The following is a 25,520-nucleotide window of genomic DNA, read 5'->3' as shown; positions in this document are numbered from 1 at the left end:
TGAAGAAGAAAACCAATAGTTTAAAAGTGATCGAAAAACACATCAACCAACCACAGTGCAGTAATATCATTTGAATCCTAATTCAAACAAACTGTAAAAAAAAAAAAAAAAGTGACATTTATGAGACAACTGGAAATTTGAACACTTCTTGAGTATTAGATTTTTTTTTTTTTTGGCCGCACTGTGCAGCTTAGGGGAATCTCAGTTCCCCGGCCAGGGACTGAACCTGGGTCATGGCAGTGAAAGCCTGGGATCCTAACCACTAGACCACCAGGGAACTCCCCTGAATATTTGATATTATTGAGGAAATACTAATTTTAGGTCATCATGTTTAATAATGTGATTTTTTAGATACACATGGTGAAGATTTTTTTGAAGAAATGATTTGATATCTAGAATTTACTTCAAAATAGTATGAAAGTTTGGTTGGGGACATGAATGAAATAAGACTGACCATGAGTTAATAATTGCTGATGCAGAGCAATGGATACAGGGACTTTGGTACATAGCTCTAGAGCGTTTTTTTATATATTTGAAATTCTTCATAATAAATAGTTAAAAAACTGAAGCAGGGACTAAGTTTTATTTATCTTTGTATCCCCAGCATGCATCATAAAACCTTCACATTGCAAATGCTTAAAAATATTTGCTGAATAATGAACTTCAAGGAAGGCAACATTTTTAGTCTCGGTTTCCTTCTTTACAAATGGGAGAAATGGTATTTACCTCCCAGGGTCATTGAGAGAAGAGAAATGGATAGGTAGTTTGTAAACCATAAAGTGTCACACAAATGTGGAGAGCCCTAAGGCTGAAGAACCAGAACTAGAATTCAGCAACCACATGTTCTGCACTTGTATTCTGACCTTGATTTGTTCCTTACACAGAGCCACTAAACTCATGGATAGATCCCAGCACATTCATTTTCCCCTTAGGGACAAAGTACCAAATGGTAGTGTAATTGCCAAGGGAAAGTTATTACTCTGTTCTGAATTATTTCCTTCATAAATCCCAAACCAGTCAAACAGGCTCTGTCACAAAAATGACAGGGTTGCTGTACAGTGATGAGAATCCCACATACGACTGCTCCATAAATCTGTGAGTATCCCAACCCTCCAAAGTCATTCTGAATCGTGTGTTTAAATCAGAAGTGGGAAGCCAGGCTGGCAGCCTGTTGGTCAACATTGTGGAAACAATGAAAATGAGGTGATTTACTCAGCTATTAGCTATAGAAATATCCCATCATCTGTCTTATGTAGATTGTACAACATGTGACAAGCATTTTGTTTTTCATTAATCATTTTCTGTTGCATCAAAGGAAAAAAAGTCTTTTCATTTGGTAATGATAACAATCATCCACATTTCTCTTAAATTCAATCATAGCCGCTACTAGCAGGTCAAAAAGACAACTTCAAGCAACAATAGTGAATGAGAGAAAAGGGAGAGAGAAGGACACACCTTCTGCTCATGCCATGCATTTTCTCCTTCTCTAATCTTAGTAAAAGATACTCATCTTATGGAGAAATGAAATATCTAATCTAATTCTTTATGATTTAAAGTGATATTTTCCTGCCTCTCATAATATTATACCCTATTCCAAATTAGAGTTTAAAGCCACTCAATGCCATTGCAGATGAAATGTGGAAGGTAAAAATACCTTTTACTACCAATGAGATAGAAAAAAGGACTTCTACTCTATAATTCATTGTATAGGAAAAAGGATTAGTACCTTGAAAAAGATAGTTGTGCCCCCTTGAAATCACCTTTTGGGGAAGCAGGCATGTTAGTGAGATTTTTGATAATTTGTTTCCATCGTAAGAATGCTAAATGATAATTTAAACTAAGGACAAAGCTAAACAAACTTGCTGAGCCACAGAGTACAAAGTCAATGGGTAGAAAGAGTATAAACAGTGTAAACTGTTAAGAGTTTAAACAGTATAAACTAAAGAAACTATGCTATCAATTTATTTGAGAATTCGTACCAAAAGGAATTTTAGATTTGAGACATTTTCAATTCTTGGAATTTAAGCACGCTGAAATACTTTTGAAATCATCTAACAACTATATAACAGATAATTTTTATCCTTTGGGACACTAACTTGTAGACAATTTATAAGACCTCCAGAGACAGAAGTTAGGGGGGGAAGTAGCTTCCTCTAATAGCTACATAGCTGTCCTGCCTGTCAATTTTAGCTTTAACTTCCAGTGTCACAAAATTCTGAAGATATACTATTTACATAGAAACATTTAATTAATCTGGATCCCCAACTCAGAAATATGTGACCTTAACCTTTCCTTGATTTTCTTTAATGTTGAAGATGTTTAAAAAAAACTTAGGAAAAGTAATGATAACGATGTTCTAACTCCTTAATGATGATTAGCAATTAGAGGACATTAATGGTATAGATTTACTGTGTTCTAACAATGACACTCATTAATTTTAATAACAGTCCTATAGTTAAGTCCTTGCTTACTGTCTGAAAATTTACCCCTCATTACCACTTGTAGGAAGTAATTTTTAAAAGTTGAAGCATTAATGAAAATACAAACAATACCAAAAAGTGCTAGCTAATTCAGAACAAGTATATATATTTACATTATCTTAAAATATTATTATATATACCTTTTTTACAAGAATAATATGTTTAAAATGTTTCCTATTCTACTAAAATGATCACATGTAGTCCAACATTACTGAAATTGAAAGTGATATATAATTGTAAAAATTAGAAATATTTCTCCAGTAAGAAAACCACTTTTTTGAGAAGATAATTCCAGAATCTTAATTTAATAAAACTCATTATCATTATTATTAATTACTTTTCTTTTTTGCAGTACGCGGGCCTCTCACTGTTGTGGCCTCTCCCGCTGCGGAGCACAGTCTCCGGACACGCAGGTTCAGCGGCCATGGCTCACGGACCCAGCTGCTCTGCGGCATGTGGGATCTTCCCGGACCGGGGCACGAACACGTGTCCCCTGCATCGGCAGGCAGACTCTCAACCACTGCGCCACCAGGGAAGCCCCGTTATTATTTAATGTGCAATTATAGTACAATAATAATTTTCATGAGAATCACATATTTAATATTAAAAAGTAAAAATTTAGGAGAAAAAAATGACAAAGTGTCAAAATCTTTTAGAAAACTTAGAGAGTTTTAGAAAAATAACAGAAAACTAGGACACTCCATATGACTAAAACACTCTTTAAAAACTTACACTTGCTACTCTTTCTTTCAAAGTAACTATCTTAAAAGAATTTTTTCCATGGATTTATCCATAGTTAAATCTGTATCCACTGAGTCCCTGATAAGGAAAAATAAGAAAATCATGAGACTTACACTTTCTAACTTTTATGCCCCTTCTGGATTTTTACCAGCTGAATTATTTCTAAATTTTCTTGGTTTAAAGATTTGCCTCTATTGTGTAACCTTAATTTCCTTGTTTCTTTTGTTCCATGTACAAGTGGATTCAAGACTTACCACCACTCCTTTGCATTCAAAGGTTAACTTGACTACGTAAAAGACTTTGTATTCTATCCACTGAAATATACTTTACTTACAGAAATCTGAGTCAGTCTGAATTTTCCACTTTCTAGGTAACCTGTTCTGTTTAATTTTTAAAGCCTAAGGTATTCATCAAAATGTCTTAATATTAATCGCTCTGTGTAAGTTTTTTCCTTAAACACAGGGTTCCCTTTTGATCTACATGTTCACTTCTTTATTGTAAGAAAGTTTACTCTTCCTATGCTTTCAATTTTTTTTATTTGCTTGCTTCTTTTTCATAAATATTAAGTGCACACACACACACATACCAACATACAAACATACTGCATGTCTCTTGTTTACATTAACATTTTCATTGTTTTTTCTATTTCATTTATCTAAATTATCTCCAGCTTATTCTCCATGTCGTCCCTATGTTTTCCCCTGTGTCTATGTAATTTTTCCTGCTTCTAATATAGCTTTCTTTCTTGTAATGCCAGATCACTTTTATTCTTTTTGTTGCCTTATCTCTTTTTCTATTTTCTTTAAACCCTTGTCTCAAAAGAAACCACATGTCTTTATTTTCATTCTTGGAAATCACATAGATGAGCATATGTGAATTTTTTGCTTGATGTTATAGTTCTTCAGTTGTTACTATGATTCTTAACTATCTTTCCTATGGTATCTTTCCACAGTTTTATGGCTTTCAGGATGGTATATGTTTGAATTTCACTCATATTTGAAAAGGGTAGTCCTATCTAACAAGTAGTTGCTGATTGGTTGTGGCTAAAGAGCAACCATAGTGAATAGACTGGGACAGTAGCAGTTTACATTTAGTGGTGGTGTTACTTCAGAGCTGGTTCTAATCAAATCAGTGGTTCCATCCGTTTAGGGCTATATTTCTGCTCCATAGTCTCTTTCAGAACATGCTGGAGAGCTGTGTGATTCATAGTTCATCCTTGCATATGGAAGGTTCTTGTTGTGGAGATTTAGCATTTAATTGTCTCTCTCCAGCTGTCTCAATTAATGTTGCCAAGCCAACTGCCATATATATTTCTTTCCCACCCCACTATTTCTGGCCCCTGCTTCCTGCAAAAAGTGGGAGTTTGCATGTCTTCTCTTTAAGGCCTGAATTTGTTTCCTGCTCTTCCATGTAGAGAAAGATTTGGCAATGTCATCATGCCTCCAGATTCCATTATTCCAAATAAGACCATCCCTTCATGGATGTGCCTTTCATTTTTAAGATTTCTGTGTCCCACAGATGGTCTGTAAATACTTTCATCCATTTTCAGAATCCTTCTGTATTTGGGCCCATAATTCAGTGTATCTGTCAATCGTTCTTTATTTTTTTTCTTCCTTTTTTTGGTTATTGGCAGTTGGTGTTGGGGAAGCAGGGAAGTAGAAATACATATATTTTATTTCCTTCAACTGAACTTTTTTTTAAACAAAAGCATAATAAACAAACAAAAACTGGTCCTGCTAATCTGGGTCTTGAGAATGTTGTGTTGAAGCCAGTGTTCTCATGTATTTCTGGTAGCATATTCAATTGGTATCTGTTGATTATTCAGCTTGCTCTTGACCAAATCAATTTCTTTTTTCATGCTGAGGACACAACCAGATTTTCTCTACCTGATTCCCTCTCAGTTAGGTATTACCATGTAATTGAGTTCTACCAAAAGAGAGTGAGCATATCCAGACTGGCATTTTAAAGCTTATTGTATGTTTCTCCATGCCCTGTCCCATTCCATCTTGCTGAATTAGAGCCAAACCCAAGTTCACCAATGGGCTGCTTTTTAAGGATAACAACCCTTGGTCTACTTGATAGTAAGTCGTTTCAAATAGGAATATAACTCAGGAGATGAGCTTAAATCCAGTTCTCCTGTTGAAGGCTGAAGAACACAAGATAATCCCCAATATGTCAAAGAGATACAGAGAATCTGAGAACTAAGTCTCAAAAATATTGTGGGAGTGGGTATGCCTAAAAAAAAAAAAAAAGAAGGTTACTAAGGTTTTAAGGGGGTTGTTTCCAAAGATGATATAATCTTAGACTAAAAGCACGTGTAACTATTTAAGACTTGAAACAACCCTTAGGCACTCAACCTTCTACAGGCTTGGAAGTGGAATGATAAAACTGTGTGGTGCCCAAGGAAACTATGTGCCCACGACTCACCTCACATATGTTCACGGAGGATGACGGAAAAGGAAGAGTCTCTCAAAGGGCAGATCCAGACTACTAGGAAAAAACTGACCAGGAAGCTATGCTCAAAAAGCAAAATCAGAATTATTTAATCAAGAAACTTTGTCCATCACCAAGAGTTCTTCTCAATGGCTCCTATTTTTCCATTTTTCCCTCTCCTGAATGGCAGATTTTATTCTGTCCCAGCCCCACCACTGAGAATCAGTTGTGTGAGAGACAATCAACTTATTATTTCCTCGGATTTTTTTTTATTTTGTAGAGATCTGTCCTTCACTTGGAGATACTGGGCTTGGAGCTGGTTTGTATTCAAAAGATTAAATTTCAAAGGTATCATCTGAATTCCCCATTTGCTGACCAAGAATATAAAGCAAACAAAAAATCAGCGTTTCATTTATTAAAAAGAAAAAAAAATAGATGGCAATCCCATCTATCAGGAATTTTTCTCTGGTATCAGGTAAAGTTTTCTTGAAGATTTCCCAATGTAAAGAAGCAGTGTAGGAATTTAGTTGAAACATTTGGAAAACAGAAGTGGCTGAAGACCATGTTGATTCTAGTTAAATATAGAGATATGATCACTGATGTTAAGCTCTGGTAATTAATAATTGTAAATCAACCAATGTGTTTTCCACTGCATGCCAGGTATATTACACAATCCATTTGTGGAGGCAAAAGGTGGTTAAGTATACTTAATTTTGCTTGTACAATTAAATAATTATTACTTGGTAATTTTCTGAGGTAAATAGTGTTTTTAAGAAGACTGTATTTCAAGAACAAGAAGAGATTAGAACAGTTTTTCTCTCCTTTACCTCCTCAGTTGAGGCATGTAGATTAGGAAGAATAGCACACTAGTTGTTTTAAATAAGCCTTTTTTATAACTTCTATTTTAAAATATATATTTAAAAGTCCCATATAACTTATATTTTAGAATATACACACACACACCCTTCTCTTACTTTTCCTAAAGTACAAACTGCTATTGACTCATGAATAAAATGTAAAAAGGACCCCCCAAAACTGTTAATAGTTAAAAATGAAATGTATGCACTGTAATATTCTAAACATGGATCCAACAATAAGAAACTCCAAAAGATCTCAAGTTCAATGAGGCTTGATGGAGAGAAACATCTGTATTTCCACGTATCAGTACGTTCCCACTTAGCAGTGTATAACTAGAGACACATTATATTCTCCAGAGTGACAGATTTTTACTTTCCTATAGTGCTGCCCCATTAGTGACTTAATCAGATAAATATGGTTTAAAACTGGATCACATAAAAAGTGAAACTTGTTGGCAAAGGGAACATTTCTAAATGGCTTTTCTGTATTAGCAGGAAATGGCTTTTCTGTATTCGCAGGTAACAGTAACTTGGTGAAGCCAAAATTTGGACATTCTTTTTCTATCTAGAGATTTGAAATCTGAGCATGCCTCTTAATCCAAAATTGGGAGCAAACTTTCATAATGGCAAGAAATTACTTTTTAAATTTAAATTTCACATTACTTTTTAAATTTAAATTTCACAAAGATGCTGCCACGTTAACTTTTCCGTTTTGATTTCTTCACGTTTGTCTTCCTCTTCTACGTGGATCTATTGCAGTCACTCTATTTTGAGATCTCTTTGAAGATTATCCTGAAATACCATCTACTGCTAACATGTTTGAGATCTATTACCATATAATGGTGGACACAAGTGTCATGATATTACATGTGTGATGTTACTTGTTTCCTCCTTCCAGATGTTTTTCAAAGAGCACCCTAAATTCTCAAATGCCGCATCTTCCATGAAGCATTAGGAGATTGTGAGTATACCATCCAAAAGTGATCCCTCTTCCCTTAAAAACACTGTGCCCTTAAACCACCTAACATTTATATTAGATAAACATTAAATCCTTTAGACCTTAATGCATTACACTAGATAAAATCTTCCATTAGATAATTGTGAGATTATAATCTCTCTCTAAATTCTAAGGCATTTGAGAATATGCTGTTAAATTTTGTACTTCATATGTTTAATATACGTAGTTCATTATGTTTAATATAGTGCACTGTTACAGCAGATTCCTCATAAACATTTGCTTAGTGAACAAATGAAACACATATATTTCTAACAACTATTACTTGATAAAAAATTAATTTTGTTGTGAATGTTGTTTTTAAGAGATTCCTTGCTGCTGTCAACATCACGAAGCTGCATTTATCCAGATATATTTGCACCTCTTTGATCTCCTTAATTATCAAAACTACTAAATTTAATATTAACATTCAACCATGATATTTAAAATTACATGCTTCATATTGGAAGAATTATTCTAAATTACAGTAGTATTTTTTCTCAAAAGAAAGCTAAGAAAGAGAATGTTATAGACGAAGACAAATTAAGATGAAAACTGAGTCAACAACTTCAACAAACTACATTCAGATTAAAACTTGGGTATACATTTTTTACTTCAGTACAGTGGTATGCATTTCTAATAAAATATATCCTGAATAATTTGTTTTAAATTGAGGTAAAACTAACGTAAAAACCTATCCTGGATTAACTACTTTTCTAGCCCTAAAGTCTCAACTCAATATCATATGTCTCTTGAATGTCATGACAGATCCCAGTCTGTTATGGAATGTCATATAATAACAGAAAATATTGATTGAGCGCTTATTGGAACTGGAGCTACGTAGAACTTTTATTTAATTACATGATCTCACTTAATATTCACACTAAAACTCTGATGTGGATACTCTTTTATCCACATTTTGTAATTGAGGAAACTAAGGCTAAAAGTCAGTAACTTGCTCAAGGTTACATTTTTTGTTGCAGCTGGGACTAATATCTGTATTTAATTCTGCAGTCAATGATCTTAACCACTATAATTTTCTAAACAAAATTAGAGAAGAGAGAGCAATTATTTTTTTAAAAATAATTATTTCTTAAACTTATTTTGGTCTAGAGAATAGAATAATATAAAAACTGAAATTAATAATATCAGTTTTAAAATTAGCCATGCTAGAAATACTCTCATATTATTCTTGGGAGAAATTTGCCAATATTTAAGAGCACTTGACAATCTGTTTCAATGATTTTAACCATGGACTCAAAAATTGAAGTTCCAAAACTATATCTTAGTAAACAGCAAATAAATAATAAAACTGCATGCACAAATATATTTGTCAGAATTATTCTAAGTGAAAGTTTGAAAGCATTCTTAATGTCCAATAATATAAATATTTTAAGTTAGTTATGGTATATATAACCATAAAAAAGAATATTAGAGAGCATTTCAAAATTATTAAGATAGGGAAATAAAATGCATAAAGATTGAAAAGGAAGAAATAAAACTATAGTTATCTCCAGATGACATTACAATGTTTGTAGAAAACCTTTAAAGGAAACTATTAAATAGCTATAAGAAATAATAATGAAACTTGTCAAGGTTGCAGAACATAAGGTCAATATACAGAATTCTTATACCTCAATAATAAAACAGCTCAATTTTTTTAAATGGATAAAAGATTTTAACAGATATTTCACAAAAGAAGATACAGAGATGAAAAATAAGTGCATGAAAAGATTCTCAATATCCTTGATCACTAAAGAAGTGCAAACTAAGTCAATAATAATAAGATACATTCCACACCCAATATAATGGCTAATGTTAAAAAGACTGGCAATACTAAGTGTTGGTGAGAATGCAAAGCAAATGAAACTGTCATGTATTGCTTGTTGGAATGCAAAGTGGTCCAGTCACTTTGGAAAACAATAGGGTAGTATCTAATAATCTTGCCAGACAACCCAGCAAGTCCACTCCTAGGTATTTATTAAGAGAAAGGGAAACATAATCACATGAAGCTGTTTATGCAAATATTCATAGCAGCATTATTCATAATAAACTAAAACTGGAAGCAACCCAAATGTTTAAAAAATATAAATGTCTGTTTTTTCTTGCTATTACTGTTTAATGAGTAACCATTTTCCAGGAAAACGTCTGTAAGGGTCTGTATCTCTGGCATGCAAACCTCTGCCATCCAGGAGGCTACCAAGGTGCCCCGGGGCATCTCTTGTTCCTCACCAGGTAAATAGCCATATTATAGTTCTCAACAGCTTTCTAAATAGAGTTTGTCTTAATTGCTCTCCTAACTACTTTCCCTGCTTCCACCCTGGCTTCCTCACAGTATATTCTCAATAAAGCAGCCAGAGTGATCCTACAAGAACATGTCTGAGCACATCACTCTTTTGTTCAAAACCCTCCCAATGGCTTTCCCTCTCACTCTAAATAAAACCCCCAATTCTTACAATAGTCTATAAGGCCTTACATGGTCAGTGCTGTTACCTCCCTCCCTAAATCATCTCATCTTGCTATACCCCTTACTCACTCCATTAGAGTCACATCTGTCTATTTGCTTTCCCTTGGACATGCCACACACATTCTACCTCAGGGCCTTTGCATGTGCTGTTCCTCTGTCTGGAATGCTCTATTCCCAACATAAATAACAACTCAAATATCAACTGAAAAACAAGAGCTTCCCTGACCACGATATTTAAAATAAACTCCTTCTCTGTTAGCCTTCTCCAAACTCTCCCATTCTTTTTGCTTTTTATTTATTTACTCTGAAAGTATCACCACCTGACAAATTTTTACTTGCTTGATAAATTAACTGTAATCCTATCCACTGTAATATAAGCAGAGACTTTGGCTCTTTTATTCACTACTATTTACTCTAGTGTCTATAATACTGCCTGATACATAGTAGGTGTTTACTAAATATTTGTTGAATTAATGAACTGTCACATTGTGGACAGGCCACATGGGATCACCATTTCCATCCCTATCTATGTATATTTTTAATTCCCATCTATCTTCAAATGTGCAAAGCTGTTACTATACAATTGGAAGACATTGCTGACTAACTTTGTATTACAGAACTTTCCATTTGTGAATTATTCTTACTAATGAGCATCAGAAATTGAAATAAAAAAGGTCAACCCACTAAAATTATTTTGACGTACTTGCTTCTCATGTTTTTCATTATTTTCATTTTGCCTGTTTATGAAAGATGTTCTCATATCACTTATCTGTTGAGAATAAGGAGAACACACAGTTCATTTTAATGTCATGCATATATGCTTCAGAAAATGATTAACTTATCTGGAATGAAAAATAGATATTGAATGATGACATACAAACCAGGTAAATAGCTATTGAAAGTTTTTCCTACTGGTTTCTATACATTCTATAAAGATAAAGTACAGACTAACAAATAAAGAACATATGTTTCTACCTCACTCTGAATTTGGCATATCTTTGAAGTAAATAAATATTTGAAAATGTCTTCACCAACACTTGGAACTTTCTACTGTTATATGTGATAACTATTTAGTATATAATTCATGTTCATATTTTATCTCAATATCTTCCTTTCGCTAAGAAAATCAATTGAATTTATTTTAACTAAACATCGGCTAAGATTCTTGACTTTTAAAATTCTGGGGACTTCCCTCGTGGTCCAGTGGTAAAGAACATGCCTTCCAATGCAGGGGACGTGGGTTCGATCCCTGGTCGGTGAACTAAGATCCCACATGCCGTGGGGCAACTAAGCCCGCGTGGAACAACTACTGAGTTCGTGTGCCTCAACAAGAGAGCCCACATGTCGCAAACTACAGAGCCCACGCACCCTGGAGCCTGTGCGCCACAACTGGAGAGAGAAAAAATCCACACACCACAACTAGAGGGAAGCCTGCGCACACAACAAAGAGCCTGTGCTGCATCGAAAGATCACGTACACCTCAACGAAGACCCCACATGCCACAGCCAAGACCCGACACAGCCAAAAAAACACAGAAAATAAATAAATAAATAAATATAATAAAAAATAAAATTCTGTATGACTTTTCCCATATGAAAAGCAAACATGACAAAATAATCTTTCTGAGGCCAAATATAATGATTTCCTCACAGCATGAAATAAGTATTATGGCTCTGTCTTTGTTATCCACCTACCTTTCAATCCATGTATCCATCATCTATCTACCTGTCAACCAACTTATTAACGTTCACACTATATAATTTATTGAAATACCCTATGTATTACTTTTGCATTTATTGAAACACAAATTTTCATATGGATTTCTCAACTCTTCACTCTATGAAATAGCTGATAGCCTATCAATGTCAAAATTCAACAGACTGCAGTAACATTTTAAAAATGTAAATAGGAAACCTGAAAAACTCTACAAAGATGGAAATTAAAAAGTGTGGTAAGCTAGGAGGCAAGGGGCTTAATTGCTCTGCATATTAACTATATTTCTATAATAATTTTAGTCTCACTATCAGTTGAAACAGGGGAAGTAACAGTTCCCTCGATAGGGCCTAGATAAAGCCCGTGATCTGCCCTCAGCTTATGCAATTAACTTCCAGTGCATTTGCACACTGGGAATGCAAAGCCAAGTAATTTTCACCCGGAGTCCTTTCTATTTTGGCATTTCTGACAGCATTCCCAAGAACCCTCCACGAATTTAGAGTGTGTTTAAGTCAGCATACACATAAAACTCTCTGATACTCAATCATTATTCTCTTCGGAGCCTATTGGCCTTACTTAATTTGTCGCATATGGACTGCTAGAGTAACATTTTCTTTCTTATGAAAACTCTCTTTTTTCCCCTCTGGTTAGCACTACCACCTGGTGACCTGGAGAGCTGATACTGAACTTCTGTTTAATCCTCACCCTAATTAGCTGAAGCAGCTGAGCAACAGGAAACCCCTGCCTCCCTCCCTTCTGAAGCTCAAATCCACTGTACTCCAGGCCATTCCACTTTAGGAAGGAAGAAGTCAATCTGCGATTCTAATGTGGTCTGATTCCGCAGGGCCACGTGCTACTTCTTAGCTTCTGAGTCGGCCTGTACCTATATCTTTAAATAACATTAAATAGGCTTTGGCACAGTTGCAACAAGTCCAGTTTTCCTAATCTGATGTTTTCTCACATCCAAAATGGTGAAGGCCTCTTCACTAGTACTCCATTTCACATAAGGGCATTTGAAATATTCCACACAGGCTAGTTGAAATTGCATGCAATTAAGGGAGAACCTCATGTATTTAAAATAATCTCCCAAGGCTTTAAGATTTGCCATATAAGCAAAAGTGTGTGCTATTCTGAATTAATCGCTCACCTTCATTGCACAAAATGTTGGAACTAAGTTTCCTTTCCTTTCCGCTCTTTCCCAAATCATTGTCTCTTCAAGTATAAAAATGAAATCTTCTATATTTTCGTGGCAAGTAGAAACTAACGTAAAACACTTATTTTCCATTACCTTTATTCTAGTTTCCTTATCAGGATAGCATTGCTACCTCAGGTAAGTAAGTTATTGATGCCCAAAATAGATTTTATGAGTTCTAGGAGAAAAATACGAGCAGTTCTTATAACTGGCTGATTAGTATGTTTGTTAAGAAAGCTTGCGATCAGAAAGGCCCCTAAGAATCTCTGTTCCAAAGTGAGAAAATATCATTACAAGACACCTTAAAGTAATTACTCTAGCATAAAGCCTGCATGAATACCTATATTCATATATTCCTCATTTTAAAAATTTCTCTATAATTTATCATAATAAAAATGAAAAGAGGTTTTTTGAGATTTCTTTGAAAATTAGGCTTTTACATGAACAGACTAAATGCCAGAGGACTCATTTACTTTTCTCCACAGACTAAGTCTACCACAAAATTCTTGTTTTCTTCTTTCTTATCAATTATTTCTTGCTGAAAGAACCTATTTCCTTTCCTTTCCTTTCCTTCATCTTTGTAAGTTCCTGAGTCCCTCAAAGACTATCACAGAATAACTACAAAAGCTAAAGATGCCTTCTTCTCACACTTAACACTTGCTCCAGGTAGCTCTACTGTTCCTGCCTACTTGCACTGTCAATAGATTTACAAATTACTCCAGGTTTAGACGCCAGATTAACTTGCAAGAAAATTCTGCCATGTTGTTCACCCTGGAAAACTGCTGAACACCTCAGAATTCAGTATGGTTGATCTGTGTTAGTATGCTCATTTGGGAGCTCAGCTTGGTGCTCTGTGACGACCTAGATGGGTGGGATAGGGGGTGGGAGGGAGGTCCAAGAGGGAGGGGATATAGGTATACATATAGCTGACTCACTTCATTGTACAGCAGAAACTAACACAACATTGTAAAGCAATTTTACTCCAATTAAAAAATAAATAAATAAAATAAACATAAAGGTGTCTCCTAATTATATGAGAAGCCTCCAGGAGATTTCCATGCTTGGGGAAATTTCTAAGACACCCAGATTTTGAGTTTTGTTCACAGCTATCAGATGGCATATCCGAAATGGTAACATATTTAATAACAAGAATAAAAAAGTGTTTTTGAATAGTTAAAACTGAATCCCTGATGTCCTGATTGTTGAATGATCAGCTCATGACACTAGGATCCAAAGAAAGCCACCCTCACTGCTATTGAGGATGCTACTCTAAGGCCTTTTAGCTCCACAGGAGCACCTGCCTGTCTAAACTGATGCCATAAATACCTTCTGGGCCTCAAAAGCAGTGATTTTCATATTGCTGTGGGTGTCAGAATCACATGAGGTGCTTCACAGAATGCAGATCCTAGGTAGTGGTGGGAATATGCAATTTTTAATAAAACGTCTCAGGTGCGGTGGTCCTGATGCAGGTGGTCTCTCAGCTCATACTCAAAGCACTGCACCTGAATATGCAAAAGATTCCCAGCAAGCAGGAGAGGAGATAACTCAAATTCATGGAAGGAAAAACACTAAGATGATACTATCACAGTCCAAGAATCTAACATCAGAGGAATACTTAGGTCTCTGTGCTAAAAGCACATATTACAAATATCTATTCAAGTGAAGCTGATGGTATAAATGACCATTTTGGAGGAAGCTTTACCTAAATAATTTAAATTATGTGTGAACAGGTATTTCAAATTATTGGGAAGCTTAGAGAAATCCTAGAGAAATTCTTATGAAATTTCAGGCTCAGGTTTCAAAGCAATTATAAAATCAAAAGAATCATAGCTTTGTGTCAAATGTGACCAGACAGTACTAACTACAATGTGAATTCTAATTTTTTAAATTTGTGAGACACTAAAGAGCATATATACACATATTCAAACAAATTTGTACTTGCATTTGGAAATTTAGACTATTTATTCTTAAAAAAGAATGGCTTACGCAAATCCATGTAAGCTACAAACATCACCCACACTTTTGTAACTCAAGAGTGCAGGCTGTTATGAAAATGGATCAAACCTAAAGAAGGATGTCGAAATATCTCTCTTCTACTTTCCACTCAGCACTCTCAGACATTAGACATTAATATTAAAACATTTTCACCTACAGAGCTGAAACACAAATTTTGCACTGGAAGGTTACAAATTTGCTTTTGATTTAATGCAGTACAATTGAAATGTCTCTAAGAAAGTTTGTCGTCCTCAAGAGCCACAGGCCTGCCCTTATGCCCCAGGAGGTTTGAACTTCTCAGAAGTACCTGGAATGTATGGTAGCTCCCCCCTAAATCCTTATCTCAAGGACAACATCTGTGACTCCACCCTCAAAAGGTTTCTAAAGATAGCTCAAAGGAACATGTTACCTCACTCTTTAACCTTGAGCAAACCGGCTACCCCTCTAGGAACAGTGTGGCTTGAAAATTCAGGAATCCACTCTAGCCTTTTACTGGGTAGTCATAGAAAGAAAGCTGAAGACTCCCAGCTCATTACAGTAAATGTCCTGAAAATGCTTTCAAACTATTTTCAACATTTACTGTGACAAAGTGTTGCGTAAACTAAGACCAATTTGGAGGCCTTTTGGATATGAATTTTTAAGTAATTGCATGCAGAAAGGTATGAAATGAGAGGGCTTCAAGGTGACTTTTTTGTATATCTCAAGAGGAATGTTAGCTGATAAAGACAAGTAATTAAATCCCCAGCCTCAGAGATGTGAGAAATATTGTGATCTCTTAGGGATGGCCACAAATCTGCATGAACTCATTATGAGTCACTATTCAGAGCATGGAAAGATCTGCCCTGGCCAGAAAGTCCCAAAGCATAACTACAAGCTAATTTTAAATAGCCTTTGGTCAATGGCAGAAGATTGGAAGCATATAGCTAACAATAAATCTTGTTTTGCAATAAACAATTTTATCACTTTCAGGATTTCATAAGTATTTAATTGTAATCCTTTTGCACACACATTCTAGTGGCTTAACAAAACATAAATAAGAACATAATCTACACATGGTTACTTCTCCCAAATGATTCTAATATAAACAGCTGAAGAATCATCCTTCTCTCCCTGCCCAGTGAATACAATATAAAACCCATTTTAATCAGTATTCCCAGTATTCTATTATTAATAACTCTTATGATTCCATTATAAAACACAGCTAAGGAAGAAAAATGTTTATACTGAGATTATATAGCACTTTCAAAAAAGAAAAAGGCAGGAATTGAGGAAAGAATTCTGAAACTAAATATCCTTTTTGAAATCAGAATTTATAAAGCAGTAGACAATGTCAGAGGGATCCAGGATTCTTAATCAGGTTTTGCATAGCCATGTTCAGGTGAAGTGAAGCGGTCCTGTTATCTCCATAACCGAGTGGGGAAATCAGGACAAAATGTCCAGTCTGCCAAGGTATTTCTCATAAAAGGTTTTTAAGTCATTCCTTCTCAATGTCCCCTACAAAAGGTCAACACGTTACAATTTAAACGTCCAGCCATCAACACAGGAAAAGCTACTCTTCCTCTAGCCCAGTTCAAGATGAAGTTGCTTTTTAAGTACATAACGCTCCTATTTTCTGCAATGAGCAAAGAAGTAATGAACACATGTTTGGCAGGGGAAACTTTAAACAAGGTACAGGAGAGCCATCCAGAAGACAGAATTTCTAATAAAAACTATGATAGAGGAAGTCCCACAAGGAGCAGGTTAGTACCAATCAGCTTGCAAACATTGTTAAGGCAGTTTTAACAATGCTGCTATCAGTCCTGAAACTAAGGCCCAGAAACAAAAACAATGCATGAGGGTAGGTTTGAGGTATTCTCTTAGTCTGCTTCTTCATGAGCCATTATATTTTCACTGGCTCACATACTGAATTTCCAGTTCTCCTAACATATCGCAGATTTATAAACTCAGAAACAAGTTGATAAAAATGTATTTATTAATTTTTTAACTTATACCGTCTTCAAAAATGTATTAACTACTACTGATGACAGCTCACCAGTACTTAGAGCACTTCTAAATGTGACATTCATAATCTCCAGATACAGGTTCTTGTGCTTATTGTTAATAAAACACTAATAACTGCTATCTTATTTCTTAACAAAATTTGCAAACTAAGTTGTAAGATTCTGTCCCAGTTAGGCTTTTTTAGGTGATTGGGTCCTTAATGGAATAGCCTGTAACAGAATTTTTTAAATATGCTATGCAAGCTAAAAATATATGTTATGACATTAATAATGCAATAATCTGGCATGTGTTCTACAATACATAATTGAATTTTCCAGGAAACTGGTGACTAAATAAGTAAATCAATGCAGTAACTGCCCAGGGCAAAGGTGGTGATGATGATGGTGATGATGATGATGATTTATCTCTGGAACTCTTACATATGAACAAATGTTCCAAACAATTTTCACGTATTTTGACTATTTTCAAACAAAATACCACATAGGTCCACAATCCAGTTCTACACACTTTTATAGCTCTTTAAAATCATACTCAGAGCATGTTAATGACTTTAAATATCCAAATCCAGTGGATATTATACTTCCTAAAGTGCATCTTCCAAATTTCCAGTTTCTACTACATATTAAGCTAATAAATAACTTCAGTAAGAGTTCTTACGTTATCTAGCTGCCAATTCCACTCCTTCTCAAATCTATGTTTCAATCAATTTGTTGCATGAGCATCACTGTGGTAACAGTTCTCTTGCCCTAAATCCATCCTCTAGTTTACACTTTTTCCTGCTCTCATTTTATTACTTTTAAAACTTTAGTAGATTTCCATGGCAAACTTTCATTTTTCTGATGGTATTTCCTATATGATGTCCTCCATAATCTTTCTAGACCACATTAATTCTTTATATTACAACATTTGCATAATATTTTATTCATTGTATTGATATACTGAATATAATTAATTGTCTACAGTGTACTGTCCCTGCTAGACCATGAATTCATTGAAAACAAGAAATGCATCTTGTTCATTTTTATCTCTCTCAATCTGGTAATGCTTCATCAAAACAAAAACTAACAAGAAACATGAACACCCAACAAAAAATATCTAGGCATTTAGTCACTAATTTCAAAGTTCAAATCATAACACAATGATATTTGCGAGGCAATTGATTAATTCCTTACACACAAGTAATGAAAATTAGAGCATCTAAGTGCAGAAGCAGTGCCATTTCCTATAGAAGCGTATACCATAAAAAATGAGGAAACAATATGACATTTCCAGAACCAATGTAAATAAAGCTATAGAGCTTGACTTAGGGACCTAAAAAAATGGGAAGAAACAACATGTTTTGATATTGGAAAGCTCACATTTGAAAATATGTTAATTCTTTAAAAATTAACTTATAAATCCAATCAATGCATATTCAGTCAAAACTGCAGCAGGATTTTTAACGGGCTTTGTGAAAACTGATTTAAAAATCTATACTTAAGAGAAAACACGTAAGATTCTGAACAAGAACAAGAGAAAATGTTGTCAACCACAACATACTATAAAGCTAATCAGAGCAACATGGTACTAGTGCCAAAAACAACAGAGACCAGTTAAAAAGAATTGAATCAATTCCCTAAAATATAAGCATTTTCATTAAGATAAAGATATCATTTCAAATCTATGAATAAGAAAGTCCTTAAAACAAATAGGATTAAATAATTGGTTATAAATATATTAATGTTAAAGAAAATTAGACCACTCTTCCATTCTATACATAAAAACTAATTAGAGAAGGAAGGGTGAGGAGATAGATGCAAAAACAAAATAGCTTTCAAATAAAAAATGAAATATTTTCAAAATGTTCATATAGAGGTCTTCTATGGAAGTCAGAACCAAAGAAACAGAAAGCTACAAAAGGAATGATTTAACATATAAATTAAAAGCCTTTGAGATGATGAAATACACCACAAAGTATAAAAAAAAAATGACAGTGTTGAGAGAAAATACTGTAAAATTGTTTTCTACAAAAAGGAGTAAAATCCAAAAAAATCCAAAACATATAGGAAAAGGGTAGGAAAAATACCTCACCCATCTTCTATTAGGCTTTTGTTTTTCCTTTAACCAGGTAACAATTCACAGAAGAAAACAAAATACACATGGCAGATGTATATGAAAAGATGCACAAGTTAATTCAACTAGTTCTGTAACAGCTTCAAAAAAATTATTTTTGCTGCCATACTGTCAAAAATGTAAAAGATGTATATACTCTTTATTATCATGAAGGGTTTGGGGGCATTGGGCCCTCTCGTATGTGGCTGATGGAGGGTTCTACTGGGAAACCCTTTGGAATACAATTTGTAATATTTATCAAAAATCTTATACTCTTTAAACCAAAAATTCCTCTTTCAGGAATCAATCCTATAAAAATACGTATATGTGCGACAAAAGACTGTTCAAGCACACTCAGTGCAGTCTTGATTATAATAATGAAGATTTAGCAACACTGGAATAAAGCTCCTCAGATTTATTTTTATAAATGAGTAGAAAACAGAATGTATTTCTGTTCACGTAAAAAAAATTAAACTGTATGGAAATGTTTAAAAATGGCTGGATTTGGGCTTCCCTGGTGGCGCAGTGGTTGAGAGTCCGCCTGCTGATGCAGGGGACACGGGTTCGTGCCCCGGTCCGGGAAGATCCCACATGCCGTGGAGCGGCTGGGCCCGTGAGCCATGGCCACTGAGCCTGCGCGTCCGGAGCCTGTGCTCCGCAACAGGACAGGCCACAACAGTCAGAGGCCCGCGTACCGCAAAAAAAAAAAAGGCTGGATTTATATACAGCAAATATTAATTTTATCTGTGAAGAGGGAGGGTAAGAGCTATAGGATGTCATGGAGGGAGTAAAAGAAAATTTTCACATTGTTATCTCTCTTGTTTTAATCACTACAACTAGAATGCATTCATGTGGTTTTTATATATTTAAAAAACAACCATAAAAATACCTAGAATATGTGTACTTAATTGCACAAAAAGATAGTGAGCCTGAAAGTTTATAGTTTGAATAATTAATAGTTAATTAGCAATTCATTCAACAAATATATATTGGTACAATCCTGTACCAAAGATTAAGTCAGGCAGTAGTAATAAAAGGATGAGACAAAGCCCTGCCCTCAAGATCACCCAAAAATCACAGGGACCCAGAAAAGTAGTTGAACTACAAGGTGACAACTGCTAAAGTACAGATCCACAGGATGTCACCTTATTCTTTCTGGGAAGGACAGATAGGTTTCAGGTAAGGCTGTGCAAGTGAAATTTTATTTTTAAGTGAATAGCAATATTCCCAACAGACAAGGGGAGTGGAAAGGAATTTCATATAATGGGCAGTCACCCTGACCTGAGGTCATAAGCGCTGCTGTGCTACTATCTGCAGTTGAATGTCACCCCTCCACCCCTCACTTAAAACCTGTGCACCCTTAGCTAAGAGACTTAACCCCTCTCAACCTCCACGACTCAGCTATAACATGGCTGCAGTAACCACACCCACTCCATGGGTTTACTGAGAAGACTGAACAAAATCATTCATAAAAGCCTCAGTACAGTACCTGGAACATACATATTGATAAATATTTGCTACTCTTCTGTTTGTTATCTATAAAGAAGCCAAAAGGAGCATGGTGTGTTCAGGAAACTGAAAGAAGACTGACACAGGTTGGTAGCAAAACTTTGAAACATTTACTAGAATACACTGAAATGTGAATAACCCTTAACTCCAAGTGACTGCAGGGTGTTCCCAAGTAAATGCAGAATAAATCTAATTTTGTGTTTATTTACTTCCATGCTAATAGGAAAATTATCTCATGATCAATAGAACAAATTTCAATATATATTCAAGGAGATTTGCACATTCCCCTGGTAAATTTGTATAAATGATAATGAAATTGTTTACTTCAAATGTTTAAGTCTTCCAAAATTGTTATTGAAAGCAATGTTCTGTATTAGACAACAAGGAATTTAATTTTGGAAAAAAAAATCATCTACTAAAATTACAATATTTCATTAAAAAATAGCTTCTATCATTTAATGCAGATGAGTCAAAGATCCTTTCAATTTCCATCTTTCCATCTGCCCTCTCTCTTTAGGATATCACTACTTGTTTGCTTTCTCACCATCATTTCAAACACGTAAGGATTCATATGAACTACCACTTCAAATCCCCTCAATCTTCCTATATTACCTGGCTCTTCTATTACTGCATATATATGAAGCCCTGGCCCTGTCAATTACTAGCTATATGACTTTAGGTAAGTTACTTGACTTCTCTAACCCTCAGTCTCCTCATCTATATAATGGGAATAATAATAATAATACAGATCTGCTTATCTCATAAGGTTGTTGTGCAAATTATACAAATTACTATATGTAAAACAGAACAGTGCCTGGAAATTTATGTGTTTAATTAACTGGTAATATTAGTTCTCTTCTAGTTCCCTAACCTTTCCTTGTGGAACTCTTAACATAGCTCTCTTTTGCTTGCTTCTCTCTCAGGGCAATGTTACATTAAGTACACTCTCTTACTGGCTTTCTGAACTCTCTAAACGTCTATGTCAAAATAATCTTCATGTTATATCTAATGCTTTCTTCAAAGTCTTCATATCTTACTTAATCTTTATCTCCACATATGACTATCTTGTCAGGCTTTTCTCCACCTCTATCATTTCTAAATTTTTGTCCCATAATATCAGATTATTAAAATTAAAACTATACTGATGTGAACAATAAAAAATATTAAAAGGACTAAGTTATTTTACTATTTAGCCTCAAAATTGAGTAAAATAGCTTGGGTTTACGATCAACATTACTTTAAAGGAATAGCTATTTAATGACTATTCAAAAGAATAACTGATTTTTAACATTATAAATCTAACTATGAAAATAACACAAATATTACTATAACTAGTACTATAACTTCTGCTACAAGATGGATATATATTTTGTCCAGAACAGCTTTACCCAGTAGAATATTTATTTCTGTCTTGCAGCGCAAGATTTTCATAATGAATCACATTCAAAAATACATTAAAAAACAGATATACTAGTATATGTCATGAAAAAAAATGCCGATGCTTCAAGGTACTTTATATCAAAAATTAAATATGGCACAATGGTCATTTTGTAGAGTTCATTAATGAAATTGTAAAAAGAGTATTAATCTTGAGTGTTAAATTGAACTTGTGGCAAAAATTGATCAAGCTTCTCCTGACTCAGAAATACCCCATGGCTACTATTGACCAAGAATTTGGGACACTGATTATAATTCATATCCAAACACAAAGGGTGTGAGACAGAAATTATTTTTAAAAGATTTCTTATTCAATACATATACACTATTTAGCTTAATAGAGGAAGTCTTAAGGGCATTAGTTTTATTGTGGAGAGCCACAGGAAAACATACCTGGCTAGGCTGAAGGCATCGTCGATCAAACCTGCTCGGTTACTGACAGAGAGAACCTATGAGGGCAACCAAAAAAAAAAAAAAAAAAAAAACAATGGAATCACTTAGGATTAAAATGGCAGATGTTCATATGTCAAAACAGATCTTTGATGAGTAAATCCAGTTTACCTCATGTTTCCTGATTAATTGATCAATTAATAATCTCCAATTCCTTAAATCATAGTTGACTCTAAAATAGCCAGTTTGATTGATGTTCCCCAGTAACCAGCTTCCTTTGTCCAAAGAAGTTATTCTGTGGTGTTCTGAAAACAGCATTTTAGGGGGTAAGAGAGATTTGCAATTTTAAGGGTTAAAATAGAGTGAAGTATGTTTTCTTAATACCAGATATCACAGTACCAATAATTAAAAGAGGACACCATCCTAAATACCTAATTGAAATCTACTCTTTAGTCAATTAATCACTATAGCTAGAATTTGCTAGAAAACCTTTAGTAGCTTACTCATTATTACTCTTGATAAAACCCTGTTATGTATATATAATTTTCTTTCTCAAGATAAATGTAACCAAGAAATCTACTACTGTATTCATGTGGCTTCCAGTTACATTGTATATGTATCTGTGGAAAAGGCTTCAGGTGCACATTCTACTTATTTTATTCAGCAAGAAAGTGATTAAAATAATAGGGCTCATTTATTTGAAAGTCAGTTATTTCTTACCCTTTTCCTTGTGCTTTCTTGGGATGTGCTAATAAATAACAGACTTTCCAGCATCATCAATAATGTTGGAAAAAGGAACCTCATTTATTTAAGACTCTAATATTTCTACATATAATTAGAACAAAGATAATAAATTCTGCTTATTGGAATCACTTTGGAAAATGGTAACTTGATTATATTCGCTGGTTAATTCAATTAAAGGAAGCCAGTAAAAGTAATCTTATAACTTACATATTTAACCCCTTCAAATATGATACAGACAGAGAACTCATTCACTTTTAATGGCAGCCTTTATTGACTTCCCAAAACCATAGTTTACAATTCTAATTATTTTGTTGCTGCTGCCCTCAGGACTCATGCTTCATAGAAGTTGCATAATGTATGAAGTTTACTTAAAATTCATATTTTATACACACACACACACACACACACATACACACACACACACACACACACAGGTCTATCTAATTTCCACAGTGACTCAAAACCACACAATGCATCATGGAAACCATTCATGTCAGTTCTGAGTAAGAGGCACAACCTCTAATTCTCACTCTATTATCCAAGTTTTTACACATCAGACAACAAAACAAATTTTATTTTTACTTTTCTTAAGCGCTGAATTTATAGAGTACTTTCTCTTAAGTAAAAGCCATACAAGAAGAGGTTATACCACAAAAATTAATGAATGAATGTTAAAGATCATTAATTGTTCACGCCTAGAATGGGGTGGGCTAATGTAACCAACACATGTTACATATTATCAACTTTCAGAAATACAGTAAAAAATACTTAAACATAAATGTATACTAAACATAAACATCTAATCTTTAATGTTTCAAAGAGCACTTCAACTTCTTGACACCTTTATTAACAGTATGTGTTAGAACAGATAAAGAAATGAGGATCAGACAGGTTAACTGAATTGTCTGAGATAGTGCATCTCAGGTATCCTGACTTCCGTGCCCTTTTTACCATGTATACTCTGTTGATACAAGATGGTATAACGTTTTTATTGTATATGATACTGTATACATTTTCATATTCTTATATTAATTTGAAAAAGGGGGAAATAACTTGGGAAACAAGAATTATAAAAGGAGTACGAAAACTTCTTGTAAAATTTTCCTATATATAAATGTTTGAACTTATGCCACTAATCGTCTTTTGTCCTCAGTAGAACTTATAACCTAAAGGCCAAGTAATGGCATTTAAGGCCCCTTCTAATTCTATGATTCAATGGCAGAAGGGGATAGTTTTCTTAGTTTGAAATTTTATCCAGCTTAATCTGTGGTACTTAGGAAAATAAATCTGTCAGATATTGCTCTAAAATATTTATAGCTTCCCAAGTTTCTGATACTTTATATCTGCAGGTTTTTAAAAAATTTAATGTATTTATCCACACAATTTCTGTGAAGCTTTAGAATGTCACCCAATTTTACAGATGTAAAAATAAAAAACAATAATCTAAAAAATGGCATTTAAAAAACAAGTCCTCATAAAGAGAGATTTTAGTTAATCATGTCTGAATTCACTGAAGAAAAATTGATTGAAATATTGAGGATATTGTTTCCCTTGAGCAACCCTAACACTGTCTTCAGGAATAAGATTTTTATAGCAAAACATACTTAAATTATTATTGAAGTCACATAGGTTAAGAACAAGTTTAATCATTTTCATCTAAGAAGTGATTATTATTTAAAGAAATTACAATATTAAAGGTTTGGGTTTAATATATGAACACATGATTAAACTTTTTACAATTTTGAAATGGGCATCGATTTCTATGATATTAAATCTGTTTTTTAAAGTTACTTCCTCCTGACATTTTAGATAGATGGCATAACTTAACTTCATGTGATGCACTTGGTTCTAGTTTTTTGAACTTCTGAATTCAACAATGTATAGGTAGAATAGAGACCAACTAAAATAGGACAACAATCCCTATACCGTCTAGTCTGAGAAGAAAAAAAGGCAAGCATCTATTGTTTAGTATTCTATTATTAAATTAATAACTAAAACCTGAAGGTTATTACTGTTCATGAATATTTTTACACCTTGGTTATAAATGAAACCTTTGGAGAAATGATTCCCTGAAAAGTTTTCTAATAGATTTTTAAATACCTTTTTCTTTCTACTTAATTATATCTCTAAAATGTTCTTCAAATTAACTAACGGCAAGCAATGAATTTTAAAGAGATCTTTTCCAATAGCCGAATGAGGTACAGTATGTGATGAGTACCATAATAAAAAGTATGGAAGATATTTCAAGTGTTCGTAATAACAATTAAAATTTATATTTAGAATATATCCAAAATGGCATAAGACTTAGATTATATCAAGGCAAAAAGTAGTTGTCATTTTATAGTATTTTATATCTTTATATTTTATCCTTCCTTTTGGAATAAAAAGAGGATATCAAGATCTTACTACTCAGTGTTGGTTGGTTGCAGAACAATCAGAATTTAAAACACATAAAAAAGTGAACCAGGGTAACAAG

General features: G+C 34.0%; 1 protein-coding gene across 1 annotated transcript in view; it reads right to left on the bottom strand.

Moving 5' to 3' along the window:
- TRHDE (thyrotropin releasing hormone degrading enzyme) overlaps positions 1–25,520 on the bottom strand; it is a 398,970-nt gene that overhangs the window by 60,528 nt on the left and 312,922 nt on the right. Inside the window, exons 11-12 of the mRNA XM_060025259.1 lie at positions 22,472–22,605; positions 22,304–22,359 (exon numbers count right to left, since the gene is read on the bottom strand). Coding sequence (XP_059881242.1) covers positions 22,304–22,359; positions 22,472–22,605 — 190 coding nt within the window. The remainder of the gene's footprint in view (positions 1–22,303; positions 22,360–22,471; positions 22,606–25,520) is intronic.

Source organism: Delphinus delphis, chromosome 11, assembly GCF_949987515.2.
Source record: "Delphinus delphis chromosome 11, mDelDel1.2, whole genome shotgun sequence".
Taxonomy (NCBI): domain Eukaryota; kingdom Metazoa; phylum Chordata; class Mammalia; order Artiodactyla; family Delphinidae; genus Delphinus; species Delphinus delphis.
The sequence above is the reverse complement of the archived record's forward strand: the minus strand, read 5'-3'. Positions and strand labels throughout refer to the sequence as shown.